General features: G+C 38.8%; 1 protein-coding gene across 1 annotated transcript; it reads right to left on the bottom strand.

Moving 5' to 3' along the window:
* Window positions 1-984: 984 nt before the first annotated feature.
* Window positions 985-16,634, bottom strand: ube2f (ubiquitin-conjugating enzyme E2F (putative)). The gene is made up of 10 exons (XM_061842318.1): window positions 16,436-16,634; window positions 15,164-15,338; window positions 15,019-15,048; window positions 12,294-12,359; window positions 7,636-7,703; window positions 7,210-7,280; window positions 6,924-6,981; window positions 6,799-6,831; window positions 5,863-5,925; window positions 985-2,494 (listed from the first exon to the last, which is right to left on the bottom strand). Exons 2-10 carry the CDS (start codon window positions 15,276-15,278, stop codon window positions 2,444-2,446), a joined length of 555 nt encoding a protein of 184 aa, XP_061698302.1. The 5' UTR covers window positions 15,279-15,338; window positions 16,436-16,634; the 3' UTR covers window positions 985-2,443.
* Window positions 16,635-16,656: the final 22 nt, after the last annotated feature.

The raw sequence follows: 16,656 nt of genomic DNA, 5'->3' as shown, positions 1-16,656 counted from the left end.
GTCATGACCACAGACCTCAACTGAGGGAAGTGAGTATTGCATTTCTTTAGATGTTGTGGATGTTTTTTTTGTGACCTCTTGGCCCAGTCATCAATGCGCTGTTGAGGTCAGCGGGCCACACCTGCATAGGTTCATCAATCTTTTTCACCATTTGTGGATAATGGCTCTCGCTGTGGTTAGTTGGAGTCCCAATGCCTTAGAAATGGGTCATAATATTTTCTACACTGATACACTCAATTGTTATTTTGCTGTCATCTGTTCCTAAATTTCTTTTGCTAATGGAATAATGTCTAGCTTTGGATCATCTTTTGGTCTTCCATTTGTCAGGGTGGTCCTAATTGATTCCTTGGTAGAGAACAGGTGTGGTAGGGTCAGGCCTGGGTGTGGCTAAACAAATTGAAGTCCGGTATGAGAAAAGTTATGTTTTAAGAGAGGTGTGGGTGGAGTGGGGGCACTTAGGGTGGATAAATCACTTTTTAATACAGGGGCCATGTTGGTTTATAATTTATTTTTCCCTCAATAATAAAAACCCTAATTTAAAAAAATACATTTTGTGTTTAATTGTCGTCTTTGACCAATATTTTAAATGCTTGATGTTGGAAAAATTTTTCATGTGACATACATGAAAAAAATAAGAAACCAGGAAGGGCCAACACTTACACTACTGTAAGTGCCCGGGGAGAGAGGACCAAAAAGAGGAATATTCATTTTTTTAACAGGGGTGTGTTCCTTATCTCTACCTATATTAAGTATATTGTATATATTAACAGAGAGATATTTTGCAGATTGATAAACTGGTCATGAATTTTGTGCAAAACTATTACAATTCCAATGGAGAAACTTGAAACATTTATGGTGAGTTTCTGAACCCCCCGCCCCCGTTCAATTATTGAAAAGCTAAATCTATAAAGGAAAACAATTTGAGGCATATCAGATGTAACACAAAAAAAAACATACTATAAATACACCTTCTATAACTATAAATCCATATCATTTTTTTAATCCAATATAACAGTTTAATACTTTTTTTTGTGGCCACAAACATTCTTGTGGGGGAAAAAAAAACCTTTGGGAGAGTTTCAAGAAATCAGGCAAACAATGTTGTTTCTTTACAGCACAGAAAATAAAAGCAAATAAAAAAAATGGTTTCTAGTACAGGGGTTTCTCAGTTTACAACAGTTTCATTCTTACATCCAAACGCAAATTCCTCCAGAAGTCTGACTGTGTTCATCACTAACCTAAACAACGCAGTCGTAAAATCCCAATTATTGTGAACATTTGCATGGAAAAACACTTCAAGTCCATTAACCCTTAGCATGATAGGATAGCGACCAAAGTCATTTATAACTTACTGTCCAAAGAAAATTGATAAATACCTTTGCATGGGTAAAAAAAATTATTTTGTCATGTTTTTGCAAGTAAGTGTAAGTAATGCACGGTCATGACACTCTGCAAAGATTCAATAGAGAAGACCGGGTTGTTGTTTGCTTTTTTTGCTTTGTATTCCAAAAACATTAAGACTTTGGCATGCTATTGGGCTAAAGAAAAGTAAATACTGCGGTAAGCGGGTAGCCTTCTTGATTTTTATGCCCCTTATGTATTTTTGAAACATCATAAATCCAGGAACCCCTGTAATTATTTTTCAAGTATTTTTCTGCTTTCATAGGTGCCAAAAAAAAGAAGTTATTTTGCCGTGAAAGATCGAAATTAACAGACGATTTCATCCCTGGCTACACTTCAGTTATAGGCATGAAAACATCTTCACATCCCTGGTACATTTTGTGTTTATGTGAGACGGGGATGGGGGGGATTGTGTAAAACAGGGAATGAAGATGACAAAAACTAGAGTCTCCAATTATGCACATATAGGTTAAAAAAAAAAGTGTTCAAGGTATGTGCATGTGTCTGATTGTGAAAGAGTTTAGGATGATATGGTGTTGATCATTCAAACGCTGTCTTGTGGGCCCGGCCAGGTCACATGTAGCATTTAAGGTGTCTACAAATGTGTGTAAATGTGTTCAGATTACATCATGTCAATTCGCATGCATTTATTTTTCTCCTTTCTGCCAACACAAACACTGCAGGCACTGGAATGGAGAACGCACATATATAAACCTCTTATTTACTCACTCTAAAACAAACAAACAAAAAAAAAGACCGAGTCGAAAAGCGACCGGTTGCTCACCAGACGTCTTAAGTGTCGAAATAACAGCGTCGGGTGAGCGCGTCAACGTGAACTCTCCAAAAAAATAAAGCATAATGCTTTGCGTCCTTGCTCGACTGTGTGTTTCCCATGTTTGTTTCTGTTATGGTTTATTGCGAGAAGGTGAGCAGAGCGCCACGTTAAAGACGGCCGGCTGCTAATTCAGTGTGGACTTCAGAGATAGGCTGAGGCAAAGGTAGAGCAGCTTGGTAGCAAACTTAGTACGACTTGATCCATCTATCATCTGGCGTAGTGCTTGATGTAATCTTGAACTTTGCTCCGAAAATCCTCCTGAAAGGTGACAGAGTTAAGCGCAATGTGTTAGTCGTCTGTGGGTAGAGCCCAAATGGAGTTTTGTGGAGGGAGGACAGGATTTTAAGCTTAAACACCCATGTTTAAATTCCAGGTTTTGTGACACTTAAAATGAGGCCAAGAAAAAACATTTCCCAACTTCCATCATTAATGTGACCTAGAACTTCTGCAACTCAATTAAAAAAATTTACAATATGTTAAAATTAACCAATCACATACAAACCCATGTTAAATTGGACTCAGCACACAACTCCTACTATTTAAAGTGCCACTGATTACCCCCCAAAAATTAAGATTATCTTGTAGGCGGGTGGTACTGGTTATCACAACTGCCTTAGAGTTCTGGGTACCCAGGATCAAATCTTTTCCCTTGCCCGTGAGGAGTTTGAATGGTCTCTCAGTGCCTGCGTGGGTTTTCTCCAGGTACGCCAGTTTCCTCCCACATCCCCAAAACATGCATAGTCTGTTAATTGTTAATTGAAGACTCTAAATTGTCTTTATGCATGAATGCGAGCGGATGTTTGCATGTATGCCCCCTGCGATAACAACAAATAGTGTGAGAACTTTAAATGGTGGAAGGTGTGTGCTGACTCCCATTTTAGTAGGCTCTACTATCCTTTCATTTAGTTTTGGTCTCAAAATCTTCAGAATAGTGAAGTCAAGAGCCCCTTTTATTCATTTCCATAAAACGAACACCACTTGCTTAAAACATTTGATTTATTTTAAGTTCTTGAATAAAGATGGGGGGCTATAAAGGAACTCAAACTCTAAACCCTGACAAAATCAAGCCGTCTCTATCATTACTTTAGTTACATTTGGCTTCCACCATCTTTCTCCTTGTTTCATCTCACCCAAGATGACCTGTACGTTTTTTAAGTTCAACTTTTTACACTTGGTCTCTTTTATCAACTACATTAGAACAGTTTGGCACTAGAATGTTTTACATTTTATATCCACCCAAGTTGCATCTCATCAGTTTGTGCAGAGCAAGCGAGTATATACGCAATTTGTGTGTATGCATGTGCTTCTACCTGTATATGAGCACTATATGATGGAAAGCTGCCACTGAAAACTTAATGAGTAATGACAAGAGTTTTGATTGTTGCTAAACAAATGACGGATCTGCCTCTTAGAGCATCTTTTCAAAATCAAATTGGTTTGGCCCTTTTAGCCAACGGCGAGGAACCAAACTTAGATATAAAGCATTTTTTTTTTTTACTCAGTTTTCTCACATCTCTACTACTGAATGGTCTCCCACGAGCAAAGAGCTGAGTCAATTTTATAAATGCACGTTTGATAAAGAGGAATATACAGTGACTGTTGCCCTGATCATATTTTCCTTTGGCCTGTTGGCCAATGTTGTCAACAGTGAAAAAAGATCCAATTAAAGTCAATTAAAATAAGAACCCCAACAGATCATTACTTGGAGACATTCTAATAAGACACCGCTTGGGGATCTAAACGAAATTCTCCAGCTCCAGTTGGTGAGTCATTACCTTGAGGAGGCTGCAGTCTATTAAAAACTTTTAGACTCTTAACACTTATGGCAATACTCCAGGCACGCCAGCCTTTTAGATCTCTTCTTCCCTAATTATCTGCATGGGTATTCAGAGCACTCACCAGCATTAGAGGCAAAGAGAAAAATAATAGCCTTTGGGGACAAACCATTTCTTTACAAGTTGAGAATTAAGTAAAGCAAAGGCGTGTGGCGCATCGGATAAACTGGGCAAAGGTGTGAATGGTGTGGCGCAAAGTCGTGAAGAAGTAACAACACTTTGCAACTCTGACGCTGGGAATTCTGCCTGCTCGGCAAAAGTGACATGTCAAGGTGTAAAATGAGCCTTTCTGATGGGGTATGTAGTGTGTCATAACAGAAAAAATGTGTTTCTTTCACACTGTGCTCTCTTGTTACTTTATGTGTTTAGACTGACAGGTGCTTCTGGAAGGATTTGGCAGTCTCATTAATTTGAAATGTTGCGAACGTGCCACAGGTATAGTATAGAGCAGTGCCTGCAGCCTGAGGAAGCCTCCATGCAAAATTACACCTGTGCGGAATCGATTCTTTAAACATTTCAAAGTGCAAATCGGGAACGTGACATGAGTGTAACACCTGGCTGTTCCTAATTAGTTTGATAAGAATCTAAAGACCCGCCATGTTCTTTGCTTCTGGGCAGGACGAAAGCCACTAAGATGAATGCTCACACATGTGACATGATATACAATTGATAAGGCTAAGGTACTCGAGAGCCAATGGAAAGTGATAACCGGAACATATATTGTGGTCGAGTCAACAAGTAACGCAGTTTGGAATTAAAAGCAAGGATTTGGTATTCAGATGGGATCCAAGAACTCAAGTCAGAAATCCTCCCAGATCTTAATCCGCCACACCGTTGGCTTTAAGAACCGGACCGATAATCAATGTTAGGATTGAGACATGATTTTGTCGCTGTTCACTCTTTAATAAAAAGGAATACCCACAACTGATAGCGTAGACAAATTTGAGCCTTTTGTCCTCTAAAGTCACCTAAGGTCCCCACAGATTAGCCTGGTTGCATGTAGGGAGATGGGATGTGTAAAATGCAAATGGTTTCATAGTATTACTGTTAACAATAAGATGTACATGCTTATCAATTTCTAGTTAAAAACAAAAAGGGATAAAATATAGAAAATTATTGAATTGAAATATTTTACGTACAAATTGACTTACAAAATACAAATTGCCCGCCTGACACACGACAGACACAGGGATAGATGACAGTGTAGGGACAAGGCGCTCTTAAAAGCAGCATCTGTGCCTGCTCCCTGCCCACATTGCAATATAACACCGTGCTTTGCTCGGTAGTATTGGACAATCACATAATGCGACTTATGCAAAGCATGTAACACCGTGGGTGCAAAATGTCACGCTGCAAGTGAAACTGGCATTTTGACAAATTTATTTTCCACACCTGTTATGAACAGATGCTAGAATAAAGATACTGGCAAGGGACAGAGTGTTCTCGGTTAGGGGCATATTCATATATAAATGTATAAAGTCTACAACTTAATTTCTGCTGCAGTGTTAAAGTGGCACATTCATATTTTTTGGTCTCTACGGTAGAATCTGACTATGCGCCATGGCAGCGTAAAAAACATGGAATTTGATACCTTGTGATTATTTTGGAAATGATCATGACATATTGAGGTTTGATTGTAAAATATATTCAATGTGAAAGCTCATAACCAAGATTATGTTAAGGTTGCAATACAACACTTGAAAAAATGGTTAAATATTACAATAACTCAACATGACTGAATTTTTCAAAATGTTTCAATTCAATGATTGAAACAAAACAGCACAGACCCACCTTATCTCTCAAATGATGTTCTGCCGCATCGATGTTCAATGGATCATCAAAATTCAACAGGTCCTATGGGAAATGAAAAATTTAATGTGAGGGGAGGGAATGAAAAATATCATCGCCATAATGATAAGATGCCAAAAGTGTGTATGTTATGGCAGCGCATCAAGAAGCATAGAACGTTTCATCCTCCCACATTGTTGACACTTGAAATCTCGACCAGTCTTCCGGAACTTGGTGCCAAAAGGGCAAAATCTGATTCTGTTTTCTCGTTTGAATTTCACTAACATCTCAAGGCAACCTTAATCGTGGGAATCTTTATTTCCCCTATGTCAAAGGGATAGCCCTATTACAGCTGTCAAGAGGGATAGTCAATCAATCAGTCAATCTTTTATAACTCAATTATAGCTTGATTAATATCACTGGTGTGACCTACATATGGATGAACAATTTTAAAACTGGGTGTCCATTAACATACTAATGGGATCAACCCTTGGAGAAACAAGCTAATGTTAATAATAAACTAGAACATTGGGAGAAAAATTAGCAGACCTTTTGATCCCAAATCCTTTGGAATCATCCTAATCAGAATCAGAATCAGCTTTAATGGCCAAAACACACAAAGAATTTTTCTCCGGCAGTTAGTATATCACACAAAAACAGACACCTTTAATGTCGTTGTAGCAAATAGAATTATTGTTGTAATCCGGATTAATTTAAAAATGTTTAACCTGATTTCATGTAAGAGAGAAGAAAACATTTCTTTTCATTTAGTGTGTAAACTGGTTTCAACAGTTTATACAATTTCTTCCAAAAGTATTGAAATATGAACAATTACATTATTTTGCAGTTGTTTGGAAGAAAAACTTTGGTATTAAAAAATGTAAAATACATGTCATTAACTTTGTTCTATTTTTGAGGCATCAAAAGAAAATGACTTACAGTGAACAACGAGTTTAATCCCCAGACAACGTCCTAAAGATAAAATAAATAAAACATTAATACAGTAAATAACTACAAGTCCTAGATGAATCAGTAATTCATCAAAGTAAAATCTTCAAATTTACCTTTAATGTTCTGGTAGGAGCCCACCCTGTGCCGTCAATAGAATGTTCACGCAATAGGCTGAAGCCAAACAAACAAAACAGTACCTATAGTTGGACATTTTATACACTAAGACCACTGATTAAAAAAGGAACTTAACTTAAGTTGAATTAATTAAAGCTTCAAGACTGGATTAATTAAATATCATGAATCTATGAAATTTATTTACCATCTTCTCATCATACCATATATAATCAAAATAGTTCAAATAAAATCCAGTGTCAGGGGTGTTGAAATTAATTAATATACCTCAAGCAGATCTCCCCATTCTCTGTGATATTTGGATGCCATATTCTGGTCAGGCATCTTACTTTCGGAGGCTAGACATGAACAGAGAAATAAAATACTGGATGGACAATTGTTAAATGAACAAATCTCCCATTATTTCTCCCTTTATAAGGAAAAAAAATAATGTTGAAAAACGATAACCAGTGAACCCTAATTTGAGGCCCAGAGATATCAAAGAAGAAAAGGAATAATTCATAGTAAAATATAGAAAACAACAACAAAATATATATTCAGCAAAGTCTATGAATAGACCTTGCTTTTAAACCCAACAAGTTGTTCATGAAAAAATGAAGCAAACAAAATGTGAATGCACCCTAATACTGACAACATGGATGCGCACAAGCAAGACAACTTCATTACATGTAGTACAAGTAATCGAGTACTCACCACCATGTTATAGGCTTCAGGGACATCGATTTCAAACTGAAACCTGCCACTTTGGTAGTAACCTTCATCTGGAAAGAGGGGAAGAAATGAAGTAATAGAACTAACATAATTTAAAAGCTCTTTTTATCCTCTGAGAAGCAGTTTAGCTACTGGTCATTATTTCTTCATTTGAAGAGCAACTTTCAAAATTTGAGAACTTTTTTTGCAGGTATATCAAACAGAGACCAAAAACAGGGGTTTCAATTAAAAAAAAATAAAAATGACAATATAAAGGTGGAATTTAATGTAGGGCTGCAGTGATCAAATATTGTAGTATTCCAGTATACTCAGAAAAAAAAGTCCTCTGGTTGCGTATACAACAAGGTCAATTCCTTTGTTTTTGTTATATACTGAAGACTTTTGAGCTTCAGATCAAAAGATGAATCTGAGACAAATGTTCTGAATTCCAGCTTTTATTTGATGGTAATTACACAGTGACTACACTGAGCAAAAACATTTAAGTCCATGCAGTCCACACTAGTAGCCAGAATAAATGCTTTATCCCCTGACATGTGAAGGCTCATATGTAGTGTGTTCAGCCATCAAACACTGCATTTTTACACTGTTCAGATTTTTTTGGTTCATTATTTACCACCCACACCCAAGCCTGATAATCGCAAAAATGTTAAATCAAGAAATCCCTGAAATAGAAACTGTCTGACAAAATCAACACAAAAGATGTCATGAAGCTGCAACAAAATTCCACAATCCCCCCAAAAAATTATTTACATGGTTTGGTTGAAGATTCAGTGACCTTTTTAGTTACAATAGTGATGCACGTCTGACCCAATCGATGCTATCAAATCAAGACAATAATATTCGGCTGCAAGCATTGACCTTTCATTTCAACATCTCTGAATTGCCAAAATTATCAAAGACGGTATGTTCTGTTCAGCCGAAAAGTTGAAGTCAAGGCAGCCGCCACAACACAGATTGTTTAGTGTCTTGCCATGACACGCTGCCTCTCCGACAATATACTGAGGGCCAACGTTTTAAAAAAAGCGACTATGACAACATGGAACATCAATTCATTTTAAGTTTTTAATTTGAAGTTCGCACTGGAGCACAGCACCTGAGCTTGATGAAGCCTTAACCATGCATTTGCCCCCTGGTGGCTGGCAAACTAGGTTGTCGGTACTGCTGCAATTGAAGTACGTTTCATTTCTAACCATGCCCGCGTTTTATCCTTGTACCATGCATGTTTTTGAAATGTAAACCAGACAGAATGACTTCAAGTATAAGTGGCTTCATTTTAAATCAAAACAATAATAATCAACAGCTCACAATATCATTTAGTTATTTCTGTGTATTATAGTTATCTCTATAAAAAAAGTAGAAGAATCCAAAGCATCAAAAGTAGTTTCAAGAATCTCAAAAGGGTTTAGAAAAAAAAAGTAAAACTACACAAGAGAACTGGACGGGACTAACAGCTGCATTTAGAGCTCATAAATAAAGCATTTGTGTATGCAGTAAAAACAGTTCAAATCTGTGAGGACTTGTGTTTCAATACACACACAAATATATTCATACATAAAACGCAAATAAGAGTGACTTGTTAAAAACCAGTGAAGAATCTTAATCAGTTAATACAAATGACTGAGGGTTTAATTTACTATCACAAGATGCATCTTAGTGTTCGAGAGGGGAAATCAAATTTTAATGGCTTAGTTGAATAAGACCTTGACTGCGCCCTGGTGGTCTTTAAAGAAATATTTTGTACCAGTCATCAGTAGGGAACAGCAATATTGTACAATCAATCAAAGAGACAATCGTCCCTCACTAAACCACGGGTTGCCTTTTGCAGTTTCACTGCATCATGCATTGTGCATTGATAAGAGGGGTGGAGAGGAAAGAGTGAAGCTACAGGGAGAATAAGGGTGCAGGAGTTTAAATACTTTGGGGTCTTGTTCGCAACTGAGGGAAAAATGCAACAGGAGATTGACAGGGTGATCGTTGCAGCGTGTGCAGTAGTGCAGACTTTGTATCGGTCCATTGAGGTGAAGACAGAGCTAAGCCGAAAGACGAACCTCTCAATGTATCAGTTGATCTACATTCCGAACCCTCACCTATGCTCACAAACTGTGGGTCGTGACCAAAAGAACAAGAGCCTGGATACAATCGCCCAAATCAATCTCATCCGCAGTGTGTCCAGGCTCTCACTTAGAGATAGGGTAAAAAGCTCAGTCATCTGGGAGGGCATAAGAGTAAAGCTGCTCTTCTGAATCAAAAGGAGTCAGATGAGGTGGCTCAGGCATCTTAGTTGAATGCCTCCTTGACGCCTCCCTGGTGAGGTGTTCCGGGGAAGTCTTCTTCCACGAGGAGAATACAGGGTCGACCGAGGACACCTTGGAGAAACTACCGTCATTTCCGGCCTAAAAGCCATGACTTTTTTCACACGCTTTCAACCCTGCGTCCCATGCGGTGATGCGGATAATTTGTGCATTTTTTTTTCCAACGGCCGCAAGGGGGCACTCAAATATATGTGTGTGTGTGTGTGTGTGTGTGTGTGTGTGTGTGTGTATATATATATATATATATATATATATATATATATATATATATACACACACACACACACACACACATGGATTATATGTGCCGAGGGAGTGACTTTTACCGGTATTTTTTTTTTAACCGGGCCTGTTAGCGCTGTGATAGCCTGTTGCTGCTGTGTTACTACCATGTCTCAGTGATTTTTATCAGTATGTTTTTTTTTACTGGCCCTGTTAGCGCCGTGCTAGCGCGGTGCTGCTGTGTTACTGCCGCGTCTCAGTGATTTAGGTATGTGTTTTTTTTTTAATCAGCCCAGTGCATGCTACCGTGTTGTTGCTATGTTAAGCTAAGCTAAGGTATTAAAACTTTAAAAGCTCTTTCTATGTACCGTCTTTCTTTGTAAATATCTCGTGTTTCAACGTCGGTTTCAATGTGGACACGTGTGGCCTTTACACAGGTGCGGCTTATGCATGTTCCAAATGGTATTTCCTTTCCAAACGTAGTGGGTGAGGCTTATAATGAGGTGCGCTCTGTAGGCCGGAAATTACAGTGTGTCTCCCGGGTGGATAGCGAACGCCTTGGGATCACCCGGGAAGAGGTGGCTTAAGTGGCAGGGGGGACAGAAGTCTCGGCTTCCCTGCTAAAACTACTGACTTTTACCTTGGCTAAGCGGAAGAAAATTTATGGACGGATGTTTTCTTCTTTTTTAATGAAACCCTGACTTCCGTTAAAGAGTGTGAAACAATAAGGTCTTTGTCAATTCCTCTGCCAGAGGAATGTGGGGTGGTTAAGGCTGTTAACTTTCAAAAGATAACTTCTTGCCCAATAGCAATTGTGGTGTTGGACACATTTCTTAATGAAAAAAAATTAGCACATTCAGCATTATACCACTTGCCATATTTAGTTGAAGTAAAACCGTAAGCTGCAGATACACAAGTCATTGTTGTTCAAGTCCAAGTTGAGCTGCAAGTCATTTAATATATTGTCGAGTCTAAAGTTATTAAATCATGACTTGACCCTGACTCTTGTTCAAATCCTGTGACTTGAGTCCACACCTCTGGTTCACGGTCATATTTCTACTATTTCTATGTTTGCTTGGTCCCACCAAAACTGCAAAAATAAATGACAGAACAGAATTACCCATGGCAAGAGTGTTTTTCAGAAGATGATGTGGCAGAGCAGTGTTAAAAAGCGATCTTAGAGTGGAAAAGAGTGGTTACCACTGCTTTACACGCTATAGAACCATATTAATATTATTTGTGTAAAGTATAAAAAGCATCCGTGGTATTTTTCTAATTAAAAACATTACAAAAGAATGTGTTCAGGATTTTTGGGACAGGGCTGGAATGGATTAATGGCATTTCAATTCATTTGAATAAAGAGCATTTCTAATCATTTAAATGGGAAAAGGTGAATCAAGTAAAGAACATCATATATGTACGAATCCATTAAATTCCATCTTCTACCACATCTACAATGTTGTCTGGAGTTTTTCATTACTTTTTGTTTCTGCATACCGGGTGGGAAGACATAAATTGACGGGCTAAAAAGTGATTTGTTGTGAAATTTGTAGCTTGATTTAAAGTGTAGTAAAATTTAAAAGCAAGCAACAAGGAACTATTAACGGAGAGCATGAGATGGAGAGTGGAAAAAGCGTGATACGCTGAGTTTCAAGTAATCTGATTCCACAACAGGGCATTTGGTCCGTTTGACTGCCAGCCCGCAAAAGCTGGGAAAATTGCTGACTGTGCACAACTGACTACAAAGCCTAAACAAACACCATCGGAACATACACACATGGCCTTAAAAACAATCACACGCACAGACAATGGGCCCACTTAGCAGCGCTGTTTGCATCTAAGATCAACGACGAGCACGATGTGGTCAGTAGAGGAGGCTCAGACTTTCCTTTGCCGGGTTGCCAACCAATAAAATGAATGGAGCGGCTCAAAACAAATGTCTGCCTAGTGGAAAAAAACTGATATGAAATGATTTTTTTTTTTTGGGGGGGTGGCAACTACCCAACATAATGGTTATGAATGAGACACAGACAGACGTCAATTCATTAACAAACTGAAGGTCTCTATGAACGGGACAGATGAGGACATTGTGTTTTACTCTCTTACCAGGAGACACTGCCAGCTGAAAATGGTGTAGCTTGTCTTCATCAGGGAAATTGGCTTTGCATGTACCTGGAATTAGAGCGCATACAAATAGTAAGTTACGAGTAAATAGTTACATATGCATATTTGTTTTCTTCTACATACATAATGAAAATTACTTTATAGTCTTTTGCAAACACACATAAAAGACCATACTGTTCCCTTTGGATCTATCCCTCGTGAAAATATGCGAGGTTTAAACCAGCTCCACAGTACCCCCTGCTGTTAAAGGACATTCCCTCTACGAACACTGGTTGCGTCACATTTGAACAATTTTGGTGCTTAGATATTAATATTCGCTCCTATACACATACCCAAAAAAAAAAGAAAAAAATAACTAAGCACACCTTTCACATTTTTTCTACTTCCAACATTGGAGTTGTTAATCCAAAAGACGAGTGCATACTGCATGAAATCATAGAAAACCATTCAGACGATGAAATTTTGCCACTATTGTTCATAATGAAAAGTTACATTAACAAATAAAAATTTGCCGCTTTATTTCACAGCGGGTCACTGACCAGAATTTGGTGAAATAAATAAATACTGTGGAAGGATGGATGACTGGTGACCACTACTGTGTCACAGTTCTGATGACTCGGGTTCAAATCCCGCCTCGCCTGTGTGCATGTTCTCCCTGTACCTGCATGGGTCTTCTCCGGGTACTCTGATTTCCTCCCACATCCCACAAAAATGCATGGTAGGTTAATTGAAAACTCTAAACTGTCAGTAGGTGTTTGTGTGAATGCGAATAGTTTTTATTTACTGTATATGTGCCCTGCAATTGGCTGTTGACCAGGGTGTACCCCACGTCTCGACCAAGCATTACAGAAAATGAATGAATGAAAATGTTACAAATCATATCTATAACAGCGGCTGAAATAAATATTTAATGTCACCATTTTTCTCACTAAATATATTTCTAAAGGTGCTATTGACTTGAAATTTTCAGGTTCAGTGGTGACTTTAAGTTGCCACAAGGTGTGAATGTGTCACTGGTTATCCGTTTGTATGTGCCCCGGGATTGACTGGCGACCAGTTCAGGATGTACCCCACCTCTCACCAGGAGTCAGCTGAGATAGGCTCCAGTACACCCATGACCTGACCCTAGTGAGGATAAGCGGTAATTTTTCCTGCTACACTAGTTTCCCTGTGATTATATTTTTATATATCTATTGTACTAGTTTTTTCAATCTTCATCTTTTTCTGTTCTTTTCTCTTTTTTTTTTATTTATGTTTAAATGTTACAAAAATGGGCAGCACAGTGGCTCAGCTGGTAAAGCGTTGGCCTCATAGTTCTGAGGACCCGGGGTTCGATCACGGCCCCGCCTGTGTGGAGATTGCATAGGTTTTCTCCAGGCAATTCAAGTTTCCTCCCACATTCCAAAAACATGCAACATTAATTGGACACTCTAAATTGCCCCTAGGTGTGATTGTGAGTGCAGTTGTTTGTCTCCATGTGCTCTGCGATTGGCTGGCAACCAGTATAGGGGGTACCCTGCCTCCTGCCCGTTGACAGCTGGGATAGGATCCAGCACTCACCGCGACCCTCGTGAGGATAAGTGGTGAAGAAAATGGATGGATGGATGTTACAAAAATGTAGTTCTTTGGCTTTCAATCCTGTGGCTTTAAAACTTAAAATTGGTCATTTCAAATCAATATAAAAAATTGTGATAGAGATAGGCCGATATGAAAAAACAGACTGATTATTTTTTTGCGATATCAACCAGCCCTCATATGACTATGTTCCTGGTGGCCATGGCAGCCTCATTTGTGGGCACCATGGACAAAACAGGATGGTCGAAGGGACGGACGGGATGGAACAACGTGACCGGATGTGATGGCCACAGACACCACACAACAAAATTTCTAAACTGTCAAAGGGTTTGTCAATGTGTGGATAAGAAACCTAGTCAGCTATAGTAATGGATAAGAAACCTAGTCAGCTATAGTAATCGTGAAGGTAGTCCGTAGTGGCATGGGAAGCATGTGTTTTTCCGGCATGTCATGGATCCTTTCATGTTTTGTCATGTTCTGCCACACTTAGGTGAGTATTTTGTCCCGTTTGGGCACGGTTTCCACAGCAAGCTCGGGTGTATGGTAGCCGTTTGGTCACATTCAATCATGGTGCATCCATGCCTATAGTTTACAGGTTGTCAAACATGTAAAAAAAGTGTTCATACTCTTCTCCTAAAGCGATTCTAAAGCCAAGTCATGTGACTGATTTACACCGTCCACTGTAGCAAACCTGCATTTTGGGCCAAGTAAGCAGCTGTGGCCGCTAGGAACATAGCTAACGTAGCATTAGGCTGGATTCATGCTGCACATTTCAAATCACACAATTCAGATTTTTGCTGCCACAATTGAGATATGTATCATGGCAGTATAAATAGAAAAACAAGTCTGGAATTGGATTTTTTGTTCTTCAAATGGAGCCTGCATGTGTGGATAAAAATGTAATACATACAGGTTGTTTGATGTGCTTCATAAATATGACACAGCTGTAGCATATATAACACATTTAACTGTATTCTAATCAAAACAGACGTTATGAGGGCTTACATTTTTTGTCAGAGGGATGATTAAAATTGATTTACTAGGTATAATAATTATAGAGATTTTAAAGACATTTATGATATATTTAAAGGACTCTTTTAAGGTAAATCTGTAAAATCACATCTTTACTTACTAGGAAGATTGGCTTCAAGTTCGGCAACTTCTGTAGAGAAAGAACAACCAAAGTTAGTACAGTGAAAATTAGGTAATTAGGTAGTAGTTTACTATTCACTGTTTAGATAAATATGTTTGAATTAAAAAAATGTAGTCCAATGTACCTTTGGTAAGGAGACGGTCCCTGATGGAGACCCTGTGTGTGGCATCGGGGGATCCGCCGGCTCGGCCCGTCTGTCCGCCTTCATTCCTCTTTAGTTTGCTGGCCAATGTAAGCATGGCTACCGCTGTGCTCTGCGCTCTGCCCCGCCCTCGTGCGCCGCGCCGCAACACAAGCGCCTGACACAGTGTGAATGACATGCAAATCATCATCGTTTTATAATCCTTTGAATCAGGGTTCCTGACCCAAGGTTCGTCACAGGCGGGTGCACTCATAGCAGTTTTGTACCTTCTTAATATATGATGACATAATTGCATCTGCATTGAATTATTGATGATTTTAGCAAGTTCATTAATGAAAAAAAATAATAAATATGTCTTTATTGTTTATAGCATTCAAATGTATTGATCCACCTCTTTTAAGGTTACAGTTTATCTTTGGCAAGAGGTAATGTACACCCTGGACTGGTCCCCCTTCAATCGCAGAGTACATATATATTGATAAAAATATACTTTCACACTCACACCCTACATCTACGGAGAATTGGAGGAGGCTGGCACATCCATGGAAAAAAAACAACAACACATAAGTACAAGGAGAACGTGAAAATTCCACACAGGAGATTCAAACTCGGAATTTCTCAGTTGTGGGGCAGACGTGCTGAACATATCTCAATATAACAGAATAACAAAGGGTCTGAGGTTTTCTTGTTCAGAACCGATTAACTACTTTCCATGCCTTACATAGTTTATAAGCAAACTACGGAAGTAAAAGCTGTTCTGTTCATTTCATTTTCTTTATTTTATTTGTATCCATACTCTAGACATTGTTTAACACTTTCCTACTGCCCTCAGCGTATCCTACAGGTAGATAATTCGGCCAGTTCCGATTTGCTTACGGAACCAGGGTAACGAAAGGCTATGATAAAACGACGACTCCCTGTAGAGATCAATTCTTCTATTTAAATTTGGAGCTCTATCCCCGCTTCTACCGAATTTATGTTACTGGGACATTTCATGAATTAACACTGTGGATTAATGGGCTGTCACTCCATAAAACAATTAATAAACCATTCCGTTATAGCAACGTTATTAGAATACTTTCTCGAGCTCAGTACTGTCTCTCACTTCATAATTTTTGACCATTCAAAAACAGCAAGTGCAAGCTAAAATACACATACTTTAACTAGTCGAAGGCAAGTTTCTAAGTTTTGTTTACTTGGTTTCTTTATTATCTAGCTTGTTGAGTTAGCGTGTGTTATCTGGACGTTGTTTACCTGTAATCTCTTTTGAAGCTAGCGGTCCGTGCTACACCATAATCGCTCGTCCTCAGCTCGATGATTAATTGAGGCACTCGCGAATGTAAACGGTGATAAAATGTGATTTTGGGGGGGTCGGGGATGGGAAGGAACTGAGTGGAGCCTGAGCTGTCAGAACTTCTCTCCGGTATCACGGGGAGCGGAAGTGCGGGGACGTCCGTACAACATATTTGTCCGTG

The sequence above is a fragment of the Syngnathoides biaculeatus genome, chromosome 14 (genome assembly GCF_019802595.1).
Source record: "Syngnathoides biaculeatus isolate LvHL_M chromosome 14, ASM1980259v1, whole genome shotgun sequence".
NCBI classification, from domain to species: domain Eukaryota; kingdom Metazoa; phylum Chordata; class Actinopteri; order Syngnathiformes; family Syngnathidae; genus Syngnathoides; species Syngnathoides biaculeatus.
Note: the sequence above shows the minus strand (reverse complement) of the source record. Positions and strands in the feature narration are given on the sequence as shown.